Source organism: Coffea arabica, chromosome 4e (genome assembly GCF_036785885.1).
Source record: "Coffea arabica cultivar ET-39 chromosome 4e, Coffea Arabica ET-39 HiFi, whole genome shotgun sequence".
NCBI classification, from domain to species: domain Eukaryota; kingdom Viridiplantae; phylum Streptophyta; class Magnoliopsida; order Gentianales; family Rubiaceae; genus Coffea; species Coffea arabica.
The window spans coordinates 13956987-13971683 of record NC_092317.1 but is presented as its reverse complement, the minus strand read 5'-3'; the positions used below and the strand labels follow the sequence as shown (position 1 = coordinate 13971683).

The window sequence follows — 14697 nt, the reverse complement described above, 5'->3', positions numbered from 1 at the left end:
TCTGTTATAAAATAATCAAATAATTAATGGATGTTATCACAATCTATCACACTTTTTTTGTGATAAACCTATCACTATCTTCAAGATGATAAACTTATCACTATCTTTATTTTCGAGAAGATCTTATTACTATCTTGATAAGAATTATAACTAATTGATGTATTTTGAACTCTTCTTCTATATTCTCCTATAAATAAGAGTCACCCTCTCTTGTTTTGAACTCAACATCATCTATATCTATATACATCATCTATATCATCATCTGGTTCAGCTACTGTTAACCAATGTGGCCCCATAGTACCAAAACAAACTAATTTTGGTTCGTGATGATACCAAGGAACCACATTGGTTATATTGTAAACATAAAGGTCCAAATTGTTCATGTAAGTACTGTTTCAATGGTGCATAAAAAGCTCGCGTGATTTCTCCATTGAGTTTTCTCAATTACAGTTATAGGTCCAATTTTGGTCAATTTTTGTGTAGAATAGATGCCAAATTTGTACAATTTAGTAAATGAAGAACCACGTTGTTTAAGACCTCAGAGATATGGGATCAAAATGTAGTAGAGAATAAGAGAATTAGAGTAAATTTCGCTTTAAAGGCATGACTAATTCTCTCTAACAATGTAAACATTTTCTACCATTGAGTAATTGAGTACATAACTTTTCTACCGTTGAGTGATTTAATGGCCACATAATTTGCAAACTTTTCCTTTAAAAGATTTCCTTGAATCCATCCAGAAAGAAGATAAGCCCGGAGGCTCTTACATTTGTAAAAGACAGCCTTCAGGGTTATTGCATGCATATAGATCTGCATAATTCTTCTTTTATGTTTGGATCAAGCAATTCACTACTTCATCCGATTATTCAAGGCGCTATTTAGCCATTTCCACCATTCCAGTTTGCACAGCTTAAGCAAATTTGGGTTCCAAAATATGGCGGACACAGAACTTACAAGGACTGTTTTAGGAGTTATTGGTGAGGTTTAAATAATCATCCCAGATGTCGTCGTGATTTTCTTAGCCGAAGAGTTTGGTTTTCCTTGTTTGTCATTGCTTGAATGGATTTTGCTTTGTCTATGAACACATGTTTTTCCTTTGTCCTTTTTTTTTTAGGCTCATTGAACAAGTCCTATATATTGGATTTAATCCTCGAGCGTGTTCAAAAACATAATTATTCTTTTAAGTTTGAGAGTGGATTGTAGCCTTTGTTCTTAACAAAGTTAATAAAAAAGGGCTTTGCTGCCTTATCTTGGAGCAACAATTCTGCTCTCCCTCCTCTTTTAAATCTTTTAAATGATAATTTGCGATTTCTAGATACTTGAAAACAGATTAACTGTTTTTCTGCTTCAATTGGTTTCACAGATGTACTTTTAAGATCTCGGAAATAAGACTATTCTGATGTGATATCTTCTAATTATTGTTTGTTAATCAATGCAGGAAACATCATATCTTTTTGCATGTTCCTCTCGCCAGCGTAACCTCACTTTTTTACCTCTCCTAAATAACACACTAATTTAGCAGACAGAATCCTCTGTTCATTATATCTGTTCAATGCAAAACTAAATAGTTCCACTTACTAATATTGCTGATATGGCGCATAATATTGAATGCATATGTAGGGGGTGTTTGGTAAATGGGTTTCAAATTCAATAATATCCATAAATAATGTTTGTTTATGCCTAATTGTACCCATAGTCTTCTACTTTGGAATTTCACGCCGCATGATTCAGATGACATTAGGCAAGCATTTGAGGATGAGTTCCTTGAATTTGTCAAAGTTGTAGTTACATGCACTCATGTTGATTTAGAAAGTAGGTCATCCATGTTAAAATTGAATTTGAAACTCATTTATCAAACACCTCCTAAATATGCATTCAATGTTATGTGCTACATCAGCAGTATTAGTAAGTGGAACTATGTAGTGTTGCATTGGATAGGAAAAATGAATAAATATAATAGACAAAGGATCCTGCCTGCTAATTTAGATATCAATGCACAAAAAGACACAAAAAAAAAAAAGAAAAATAGCAATCATTATTAAACAACCTAACACATTGTGTGCAAATGATTTCAAAATGCAGCCCAACATTTGCAAAAATATGGAAAGCCAAGTCAGTTCAGCATTTCAAGCCAGACCCCTACCTTGCGACGATATTGAATTGTGCATTGTGGGTATTTTATGGCCTTCCTATCGTCAAAGAGGATAGCATTTTGGTTTCCACTATCAATGGTGTGGGATTTGCCATAGAAGTTATCTTTATCGCCATATTCGTCATATACTCCGACTGGCCAAAACGAGTAAGTTTAACAGCTTTGATCCTATATTTTAGAATCGTCACAGTTTAGCCTCTAAAATGTTTGTATATTTATTATGTCTAGTTCCATTTCATCACAACTGGTTTAAAATACTTTAACTTTGGAATTGCCAACGAAATGCTTAAATCATATTATAATGTTTTTGGATAGTAAAAACAAAGTAAACTAATTGTATATACAGGCGACTATAATTTTATTGAAATTGAATTACAAGGCAAGTAAGTTGGATAACTACAATTTCTATTGATTATTGTTATTGTTAATTTTCAGCGCAAAATCTTCATGTTCCTCGTGATCGAAGCAATATTCTTTGCCATAGTTGTTATTATTACCGTAGCTGCTCTTCATGGCAACCAGAGGTCTTTGTTTGTTGGTGTATTGTCCCTCATCTTCAACATCATGATGTATTTTTCGCCATTGACCATCATGGTATGTATTATTTATTTTGATGCTATATGTGATATATATTAATTTGATCTTTTTGATAAATCTAATTAACTAGATTAGATCAAGTCAATTATGATTGGTAATATTCTTTTACTATTTCTTTTGCAGCGTCGAGTAATCCAGACCAAGAGTGTGAAATACATGCCATTTTATTTGTCACTTGCTAATTTTGCCAATGGTGGTATTTGGTTTTCTTATGCTTTCCTCAAATTTGACCCCTGGCTTGTGGTGAGTAATTATATTCCCACTGTATCAATCAACAAATGGGTGTGATTTCAAAACCAATAAGTTAAATTCTTAAAAAAAAAAAAAGATGGAAAAGCAATTATAAAAGCAATGATAGGGATAAAGCAAATACAAACAATTCAATATAATGTTTTGACAAAGACATTTCTTTTTGGAAAGATGTAGATATGTTTTTCAAGTTTCAACCACCTTTTCATGTGATAGTACATTTTTAAACAATTGGTAGAATAATATTGTCTAAAAGCACTTCAATAATAAGATAACAAGGGACTAACAATTCTTTAAAGTATCATTTAGTTTGGAAACAAAATTCACCATCATCTTGTTTAATGTAAACAATAAAAAATCGAGTGAATCAACTACAAAAATGGATTTTTATTTGTTTATCCAATTAATATAATTTCAAAATAGTCATGCTACAAACAAAGAAATTAGCGGTCATAAAGTTGTAACTTAAAAAAATATATAAAAAAAGTACTTCAAAATTCAGCATTATTTTTTAATCAAATTTTGCACATTGCCTCTAAAATATAATTCTCTAATTATTTTTACTTTTGTTGTTTTTCCATGTGAATATTACAGATACCTAATGGTTGTGGTGCTGTTGCTGGACTAACTCAACTCATACTATATGCTACTTATTATCGCTCAACAAACTGGGACGAAGAAGAAAATCCCAAGGAAGTCCAACTATCCTCTGAAGCCTAACGCACAAACAAAGAGGATTTAAGGGGAAGGGCAATTTCAATTGACAAAGTGAAACACATTTTGTAGTTTGTAGTAATTTGTTCTTGCTTATACCTTAACTACTAGGGAGGAGTAGTTTGAGGTAATTTGAGAAGAAATAGTCATAAAATATGACAAATCAATTTTGAAATTCATTTTCCAGTTCTAAAGAAGTTAGAGGTTGATACTTTATGTAAAACATTTTGAATAGTCGCACAAATCTCTAGTATGAGTATTTGTGTAGAGGCGCAAAAAAATACCATGTAACCCATCCCGCATCTTAAAAAATCAATTAATAAAGAATCTGTGACATTACAAAATCCAAAATCCTGCCACTTCCAGACAATAAATGGAGGAAATTAGCATAGCCAAAACCTAGTTAGTATTTTTACAGACAATAAAAGTGGCACAAAAATTAGCAAATTGATGTTTTAAAATTGAGACGTAAATGGCAAAGAAGTGGGTTGTTTCAGACCTGAGCTCAGATGAGATGGGAAGCGATGAGGCAAGTTATTTCAAACAAAGGGATGTCATCAAACAAACAGTTAAAGCAACGTGTCTTTGTGTTAATTGCACAGCAAAGGCATTAAATGTGTCTACAACATCATTTCAGTAACTATACCAATAAGTAAGCTTATATAACTTGTACATGATGCAAAAACTGATTCCAAAAGAAGTTCCCATTCTAGAAATACCCGTAAGTTTCCATGAATCAAAGCTTTTAATGTATCAGAATGAGGACATTTCGGTAAACATATACAAACACATGCTACCCTAAGCCGTACCAAAAGCTTTACAAAAATCACACAACATCTCACATTCCCAAAAAGTCCCTATCCGTGCGGTTGAAATTCAACCCCCTCTTTGACCAGAACTCAATCTTATATAGTATAAGAATATCCTATTTGTAACCTTTCACAACCTAGAAAATTTGTAGAATCACCATTTTTTTTAATGATGATTAGGCAATTAAAATCACATTAATTTGTTCCTATGATATAGTTTAACTGACAAGGACATTAACCAAGTGACTACGAGATCTCTATTTTGACTTTTAAGCCCCTTCCTTTTTTCCTTTCTCCTGTAATGTCTAGAGTCTTCCCTTGAACACAAAAAAAAAAGGTAGAACCACACCACTTTATGCAAATTAATCACTAGACATTTTCGAAAGCAAGTAGAGCAGAGATAATTGAATCACTTTTCGAACTATTTATTGGGGCGACCAGGAAAAAGTTAAAAAGCTTGATATTGTACATACTAAAAGGCATGGTACGTAAAATGTAGTCAAGAAATATGCTAGTTTCGTGCGTGTAATTGTTTATTTTTCAATTTTGTTGGTTAATGTTACAATGAAAGTACCTTACCCAACTCCCTAAATGTCTCAAATCAGGAAAGGGTACTACATGGTCATGGTACACCACTTGGTACTGTCACCTAATTTGCTACGCTATCTTTTGAATTTACCTGTAGTGAGGAAATATTTGTAAGTTTTTCCATCAAACAAGTGAATATATGTCATAGGTTATCACATCTAATCCAAAATATTTGAGTCTAGGCATCTATGAGCACGGGCCCTTCCTACCACGCCTACAACAAACTTGCTAGATACATGTGGTTCATTTAACATTAAGTATGTAGTTCGTGGTTTAGGTTTTTTTTCTTCATATATGTAAGTATGAAATTCATTAAGTGATTCAGAAAATTCACCCCTTGATAGTATCTATCGGTACTTTCATTTCAAATTTAGAAGCATAGTTATTAAATCCAGCCGAGGGAGGAACCCAGTGAAAGAGGTGAGTCAGCGGATTACTAGTTCAATCAGTGGGTCAGTGATCTAACCGATGGGTCACTAAATATATTTAAATATTATGTCTAATAATTTTTATGCCATAATAAATATTCGGTTAGTCTAATTTGTTATAGAATCATTAATTCTTATAAGAATTAACAGTCTAAATTTAATTAGTAATCCACCAAATATGGGTACAATCTAATTTATTTATGAATTTTCAGTGCAAAAGTTTATTAAGAATGATATTTGTCTTTAAAATGGATTCTGTAATATGTTATTTTTTAAGTCAATTTCATAATTTATAAAGTTTGGGGAATAATAAAATGTTATTAAAAGATTCCAAATAATTTTGTTTTGGAGAAATAAAATAAGAATAAAAATATAATATAATATAAGAAGGACAAATAACTTACAAATGGGTGGTTGGTTGGTTCAGTGGTGATTGTATTCTACTTCTATGCATGAGGTCTCGGGTTCAAATCTCTATTCTAGTATCTTTACCAAATTTTTCCTTGACAACATGCAAACCGGGTTCCTCATAAAACCAATCGGTTCATCGGGTTGACCGGTTGAATTGTCAAGCTGGATCAGGTTTAATAACAATGGTTAGAAGAAAGAAGGAGTCACTTAATTTTTTGGATGATAGAATATATATTTTTGTTGATTAAATATTTGCAAATACTTTCTATACCAATAGAACTTTATTCTATTTATTTTAATATCTAATCCAATTTGAAATTTTTTATAAAAAGTTCTATTTAATCAATAAAACCCCTCTTTTTTTATTTCATAAGAAATTGAAAAAAGTTCTGATACATCTGGAAAAATTGAAAGTAAGACTAGCAATCTTCAAAGAGCAGGATCAAGAATTGTTACTCTTTTGACAAACCAAATAAATGGGATTTAACAATACCAACGAACCCCTCATTTTCCTTTTTTATGTTTACCTACATAGAATTCCCAAATACAAAGGAGACTTCCATTATTCTGGCTAATCTAGAACAAAACGTATAATCCTTGAATATATGAAATTGTATAAGAGGAAATTAGTTTGTTATCCGTCAATGAGCATCTTGTATTTCATAGAAATTGGGAGCAACATAATCCTTGTGTAAGGGCCATCCTATCCAACTTTTAGGCATTAAGATACGTTTCAAGTGCGGATGATTATTATAAGAGATTTCCAACATATCATAAGATTCTTGTTCTTGAAAATCCACACTTTTCCAAATCTAGAAAACAGATGGAATCCAAAAAAGTTTCAGACTTTCTATTATATATCCATTGGAAATAGTATTGGGGTATTTTTGCTTGAGCTGTACGAGATGAAAGTCTCACATCACCCGTTCTATGGGAATAATGGGACATAACAAAAATGAAAAAGGGGATTTTGATTGCAGATACAAACTACTTAAACACAAAACTAAGGAAGTTCAGATTAAATTGTTTCTTTTTTTTTTTAAATTTCAACCTAACCTATATTAAGAGACTTAATTCTACTGAGTTTGAGTCAACTTTATTAGTACCAAATATAGTAAGAATTCAGAAATTCATAAAAAAATTAATAAATAATTAGACTACCCCATTTACAAGATAAAGAATAATAGATAGAATCATTGAAATATATATATAATATATATATATAGAAGACCAAACTCTTCACTGTATGAAGACCAAGTATGTAGTTCCATCTGTAAGCTTTCATTGCGTTCATCTTTACAAATCAGTTACATTCAAACTCTATATAAATTAGAGAACGGTAACTAAAAAGTCAAATAACTCTAACAGCAATTAGCTTACAACAAAAAGAATTAAAGCCCAAATATCCCACAAGATAAGAAATTACAAACTCATTGAATCAAATATGAAATAAATATGACGATCAGATGTCTCCTAGTAACCAACAACTTATGATTCATCTTCTGTATCACATGTTCTTTTTTTTATCTGTGCGTGTTATCCTTCAGCAGAGGCCATGCTAATCTTCTCTGTTCCAATTTTAATAGATGTTTCCGAAGTAACGTATCATATTTCCTTAACCGTATCAAAAGATGATTGAATCTAGGCCTCCTTGGTTGTGCTTGCACGGAACGGTTTGATTTCCATCCAAAGTATTGAAGTATTGGGTTCTTTGAAACAAAGAACTGTTTTCCAACACCTTAATGCTATTTCGTGGTTTGTATGCAAGTTTTCGATGGAAACATATCCAAAAGAAGAATTCTACGATGAGAGTTTTGAGATAATAATGAAGAATCAATTTTTTCGGTATTGGATAACCCAAAGGATTAAAAATAGTAGGTTTTATACAATTCTATTGTTGGTGGAAGAGACTAAGACTCCAATGTAATTTAAAGTAACTAGTCATAAAAGGCACATCCACTCTGTGTGCAATTTAAAAATAAAATTTTTTGTATAAACTTATTTTACATAAAATTTTCATAACTAAACATAACTTTGATCTTTTAAGTATTTTTTCCTTTAAGAGTATAATTATGTTGTTTATGAGGAGATGCAATTTGGTAGCTATAATCAAAATAGGTTGTGGTCAGGGTAAAGAATAGGTTTCGTGAGTATAAAAGTTAAAGTTTAAAAAGTGATAAAAAAAAATGTTTACACCAAATTCAAGAGTTAGAAGGCCGGATAGTTATTCAAAGAGTTACAAGGCTGGTTTCATATCACATAATGCTCTAGTGACTTTTGAGTGTTGAGATGTTGTAGAAGTTTACTACTGTATCAAATTTAAGATCAATATTTTTTTTGTGCTTAAGATCAAGATTTTATAGAATTAGAACTATTCAACCTTCCTAGCGAAGTCTTTGTTGTGGTGAAAAATTATATTGCAAACTTAAAATGAGATTAGTATGGCCCGTAATGTTGAGGGATTAGACTGGATGTTTCTTATTATGCCGAAACTTTACACAGGTGTAGCAACATAGGAAGGAACAGAAAACTGAAAACAAACCCACACTTTTATCATGACAGATATAGATAACGTGGAGATTGGGACCAGTATGGTTGATAGTTTTGTACAATTATGCGGATTGTTATACATTTTATATGATTTGATGCATATTTATATTTTTTGTTACACACCTAATTTTTTTTACACATAAAGGTGAGAATTTTATTGATACAACAAAGAAGTTTACACACACAATTACGTGTGTACACAATTCTCTTAGCACTAGCTAACTCTAGTGGTACAATCTCTATCTATATAAATTTCAAAAGGGTTTTTAGGATGGTTAAGTCAGAATACTTCCGACTCTTCATTCTTTTTTTTTATATAGAATTTTGATTTCTTTAAGTTGTTACATATCCTTTCATACCTTTTGAATTCAAAAAGTGAGAAGTGACTCAACTTACATAGGAATTTGGTTTGAAGCCTATTAATGTGAGCCTAAATAAATAAAAAAAGAAGAAGAAACATCACCAAAACAACTAAAAGTAAAAAAGTAAATAATAATATTTTATCCTTCAACTAAGTAATTCTAACTAAGAGGGCAAATTTTATAGAAAATGAAAAGGAAATAATATTCATTGGTCATGGATTTAAAAAATCAAGAATGATACCATTCATGAAACCTAAATTATGAAATCACTAACTAGAAAACAAAGTACTACTAGCATTTAGATGTGGAAATTTCTGTTTGAAATCTTTATTTTTTATTAAAAAAAAACAACACCAGTTATACCAAAAAAAAAAATTAACAATAGAATATGGATTCAACTTCTCCTTTGAAATTTTGAAATTATTCAATTCAAAATGTATATGAAAGATAATTAAATTTGGTGTTTTATACTTTTGTATTGAATTTTCATTTTTATATTTTACTCACCAAATTCACTTTATAATAGTGTAACATTGGCAATATGTTAAGTTATATTTTGAATAAAAAATGAAAAAAATTAGGACTCTCAGACCAATAGTGTGAGAACTGCCGATCACAATTACTACAAAAAAGAAAATTCGAACACACACAGAGCATGTTATTTGCATTTATACATATGTAATTCTTATAAATATATAAGAAAAAATATAGATTTTTTATAACATAATATATCTAGAATGAAAAATGGTGATATTACTTTATTCTGATTGGATGGGTAGAAGAAAAAGGGAGTAGTAGAGGAAAGGGGAATGGAGGAGGTTGCCCATGCAGGATAGAGGTTGGGGGCTATCCAAGGGTTTGGGAGAATGATAAAATGAAAGTAATAAAAAATTAAGTGGCGAGAATAGGAAGTTAGAGGCAGGGAGGAACAGAATGGTGAGGAGTTAAAGAGTGATGAGAAAAGTCGAAAAAGAAAAGTGAATAACGAGATTGTGCAAAGAGAGAAGGGAAGAAAGAAGGGAAGTATGCGTATATGACAAAGATGACAAAAAATGATAGGAAGGATGACACCGCGATAGGACGTGTGAAAGTCATATGAGGCAGCGAATGGCCAATTGGCAAGTAAGAGAGGTGGAAAGAATAATAGTTTTTAATAATTTTAAAAACTGTATTTTGTATCTTACAAAGATTTTTTTGTAATCTATGTTAAAGTATATGAAAAACACTTTTCTATAAAAGCACTCAACAATTTTAAGGGTAAGATGTGAGAAATTTTTTTTTCTAAAATTGAAAAAAAAGAATTAGTTATAATTTATGTGTTTTATATTATAATTTTTGATATGTCAATATAACATGATATCTTTTATCGGCAATTGATAAATAGGTTTACAGTTACTTTATCATGTAAATCATTATAAATTAAATTATTTTATTCAAATTCTTATCATATATTGCTAGACAATCGGCAAACAAATTTTGGTTTCAATTTATTTAAGATGTTAAAATTAAGAAAGTCCAATTTGTGCTCACAAATTAATTTTTTTTTTGTACATGTTAAGCACAACTTCTTTGAAATTTTTTATCTTTTACATATCCTCTATCATGTACTTCAATGTATAAGTATATATTATTATTTTTAATTAAAATATAAACCATGCATAGCACGGGTCAAAATGCTAGTATTTCAAGAATATCTTCTAGGAAAAGTTCCAATTAGGGACATGTTTTGAAAACTAGATCAAACCAGCGATTCGATCGATTGAACTGCGAACTGGCCATGATACCAATCCGATTCTATACTACAGTTGAAATTGTCAAATAATTGGTCAACACCGGTCAAATCCATCAAAACCGATAAATCCGGTCAAACTAGTGATTCTCGATTTTCGTGATACCGGATTTCCAATTTTCCCCTCAATATTTTTTTTTAAAATTTTGCAAATTGCAGCTAGCAAGAATTGAGCTTGAGACCTTTGCTATAGAAGGTCAACGTAGTAACCATTGTACCATCATATTCAATTAGTCTCTTTTTATACCACATTTATATAAAACAAATCTCCAATCTTTCTTTCCTCCGTTTTCCTTAAAAATCTCATTCTCTCATGACTCTTTCTTTTTAATCTTCAACTCTCTCTCTCTCCCATCTTTTCTTTTGTCACTCCCATTTTAATCAAACCTCTTTAGTTTTAATTTATTGATGTTTTCTTCCATCTTTTAATTTTGTTTTTGTCTATTAACTTGAAAAAAATTTAACATAATAATTGTTTTTCTTTAACCCCAAAGACTTTTTTTTTAAATTAAATTTTGGTCTTTTATTGAAAAAAAAAAAAAAAACACAGGAGGGGGACATGGACCTTACCTCCAAAGACTAATTATTAAATGCCACAACCAATCACTTTTATCTCATTTTTTGTTTCTTATTAAGTTTGCATCTCTATTTTCGATTCTCCTGACTTTCTCCAAACTCCAAACTTTTTTTTTTTTTTAAGTTGCAATCTCTAAATCCCAAAAACCTGAATTAAAATTTCAACTCACAATGTTTAATTCCTATAAATGTGAATTTTGTATAATTTCAAAATATTGTGGTATTTTTGAGTTGGATTTAAGATTATTTTTTGGCAGATATAATTGAGATTGGGATGAAATTTATTTGTTTTCACTTATAATTTAAAAATTTTATTTTTGAAAATCCAAGTTCTTTGAAAATATTAAAATTTTCATCATATAAAGTTTTAAATTAGTCCATTGCATGTCTTATTTTGGCATATATATATTTATATAAATTATTTTAAAAAAATTCATTGAACCAGGGGTGAGCCAGTCTGACCGATTAAACTTTGATCCGAACACCTTACCAGTTCAATTAACGGTCCGAGTTTTAAAACATTGATTAGAGATTGCAACCCCCTCGCTCTCACGGGGAAGTCAAGGGCTGGGGGATGATGTGGGGCAAGTGCGGAGGTTGGGGGATTTTTTCTTCCTCCATTTTAAATGGTGCAGGAGACACTGCAGGATATCCCTGCCTCATCATTTGCCCCGTCCCCTGTTACTAATATAAAATTAAAAAAATAAATGTCTATATATAATTTTATACATATATACATATACATAATATAACTATATTGTATGGCAAAAAGATTATTTGGTTTTTTTTATTTGCTTGAATTTTTTACATATTGTAAGTTATTTACCAAAAAATAAAAATAACTGTGATGATTGTGAGTTTAGATTTGCTATACACACTATAGTTACACATCAATAATATATGCATATCTAGTATAAATTGATATTTCATCTTAAGATATTTTCTTGGGAATAAAATGAGAAACTAGAAAGGAAAGAGGAAAACCCAAAATTAAAAGAATTGAAAGGCTAAAAAAATTGTATTTTAGAAAAGTGATTTGAATATTTTTTTAATCATTTAAGGAGAAGATAGATCTCTGCAATTCCTCTTTTTTAATTTCAATCATTAAGGTGAAGATTTTTGTGGGAAAGAGGAAGAATTCAATAAAGAAGAAAGAGAAAAAGAAATAAAAGAAAGGAAAACAAGATAAATGAAAAGTTAAAATAATGCAAGGACAATTTTGTCCTAAAGGGCGTTAAGTGAGCAAAATTAAAGGTTAGGGTGTAAACTGGGAAATGGGGTACTCTTTAAGGGGATAAAATGTGATTAACCCTAATAATAATTTCCATAGTGTTCGTTGTTCATAATTTCAATAAGGTAAATCATTTGCATTTGTTTTTATTACTGGTGATAGCACAATTTTTTTTTTCAAGCAAAAAAAAGGGATTTTGAATTTGAGCAAACATTTTCCTCTTCTTTTGGGGCAAATTACACTTTATCCCCATGTGATTTAGTGTTTTTGTACATAACCCCTCCTATGGTTTCAAAAACTACACATAACCCCCTCATGGTTTGGATTAAAACATCAAAATAACGAAATTTGCAATTCATAATGGAGTTACCTAAAATATCAAAAATACCCTTATATAAAGTTGAAAATTATTTATTAATCACAGGGGCGTTATGTGTATATTTTAAAAATCATAATAGGGTTATATGGTAAAATATTATACCATAAGAGGGTTAAATGATAAAACATAAAACTATACAGGGTTAGTGCGTCATGTATATTATGCTTATATATTTTAATTACTTCAACCATTTTAATTTTTAAATAAGGGTAATTTCGACATTTTCAAAGGCTCCATTACAATGATTATTTCTGTTACTTTGACACTTTAATCCAAATCATGAGTAGGTTATGTATAAATTTTGAAACCATATGAGGGTTATGTATAAAAACACTAAATCATAGGGGTTAAAATGTAATTTGCCCCTTCTTTTTGTTATTAATAGTGGTATGTATCATCGTACGGTCATACAAGTTATTTGAAGCAGTGGTTTTGATTTATTTTTTTTTGGGTTTAGATTAAATGCATCCAGTAAGATATATCCTTGTACAATTAATCTTTTTCCGATTGCATTTTTTCTTTTCTGTTTTTTTATCGCTCCCTTTTTTCTAGAGGGGTTGGGACTGAAGAAGTGGGGAGGGAGTAGAACCTTAAATTTTTTGGGTTTCAACCTTAACCATAAGATTGAACCTTTCTCAGCTGTCTCCGTCTTTTTAGTGAGATGTGCCCACATAAAATTTTTTTTTTTTATTTTTTTATAGGTGATTTCTTCCATATTACTTTGTAAGAAGTTTTTATACTGATTTATTCAGGATTAGAAGTGACTTAGAAACGGTGAAGTATTACTAAGAAAAGAGTGGAAGCCTTCTGTAAACGGAAAGAAAAAAAAAAAGAAGGAAAGTTCGTTGTGCCGACTAAACAAGTTACAAGGGAATATGACTTAAAAGCATACTATTATGAGAATATTTTTTTTAAAAAGGTTATTTTAGAAACAAACTCTACTACTATAGTGACATGTTTTTGAAACCGAGTTGAAAACGTTAGGTAGTTGCATCACAAGTTCACCGCTATCCTAAAATGTCTCATGGGAAGATAAGGTACGTCTCCAATTTCATGTAGGCAATAGTTCTTATCTCCAAAGAATTCTCTCTCCATCTTCATCACATGTTCATTAATATCCTAAAAAGTCTCATGCAAAGATAAGTTATGATTCTATCTCCATTTACCATAATACATATTTAAATACATGACATATATCTTCATTTATTAATAACGGTTAAAACTAGTCAAATTTAAGATGATTCCTATTTGAATTAGATTATCAAACAAAACCTTATTTTTCTTTTTCTTTTTTCTTTTTTTTGTTGTAAAGAATTCAAGGACTAATCATTCTATCAAAATCTTTGTAGTTATTGTGTGCATTAAATGCATTAAAAGCTTTTGTGAGATTTGCTGATTAATGCATATTACTACATTGCCAGGCATGGAATTTATTGCTTTGCACCCATTTAACTAAATTTTTTATTTTAGTTGAACACAAGAAATTGGTAGAACAAAACTACCAAATTATAAAATTTCTGCTGAAGACACAAGCAAGATGATAAAGAATTAGCATCAATTTTCAGCTATTTATTTGGAGTTATTTCTGGTTAATGCCATTTTTGTATTATTTCTTTTGTGTCTTTTTTCTATTTTATTTTATTTTATTTTTGAGTAATTATCAAGTTATTTATTAAACTTGCCCTTTTTAACTCACTAGGTGTAAGATCACTGGTTGGATATATCTCATCGAAAATAGAATTCCAGAAAAGAGTTGGCAAAAAAGTGGTAGCTTATGAGACAATTAGAGTTGGCAACGAATTGTAGATGATACCTTACTATAATACCGTTTATCTCTACCACTTGTTGGATATATCTCATCA

The 14697-nt window shown here is 30.3% G+C and overlaps 1 protein-coding gene and 1 pseudogene across 1 annotated transcript; one reads left to right on the top strand and one right to left on the bottom strand.

Annotated features, from left to right (window-relative positions):
* The first annotated feature begins 772 nt into the window (after positions 1–772).
* Positions 773–3963, top strand: LOC113741793 (bidirectional sugar transporter SWEET5-like). The gene is made up of 6 exons (XM_027269418.2): positions 773–977; positions 1439–1475; positions 2083–2299; positions 2588–2746; positions 2873–2992; positions 3593–3963. The coding sequence occupies exons 1-6, from the start codon at positions 935–937 to the stop codon at positions 3716–3718; spliced, it is 702 nt and encodes a 233-aa protein (XP_027125219.1). The 5' UTR covers positions 773–934; the 3' UTR covers positions 3719–3963.
* Positions 3964–7453: 3490 nt separating this feature from the next.
* Positions 7454–7550, bottom strand: LOC113743085 (U6 spliceosomal RNA; annotated as a pseudogene).
* Positions 7551–14697: the final 7147 nt, after the last annotated feature.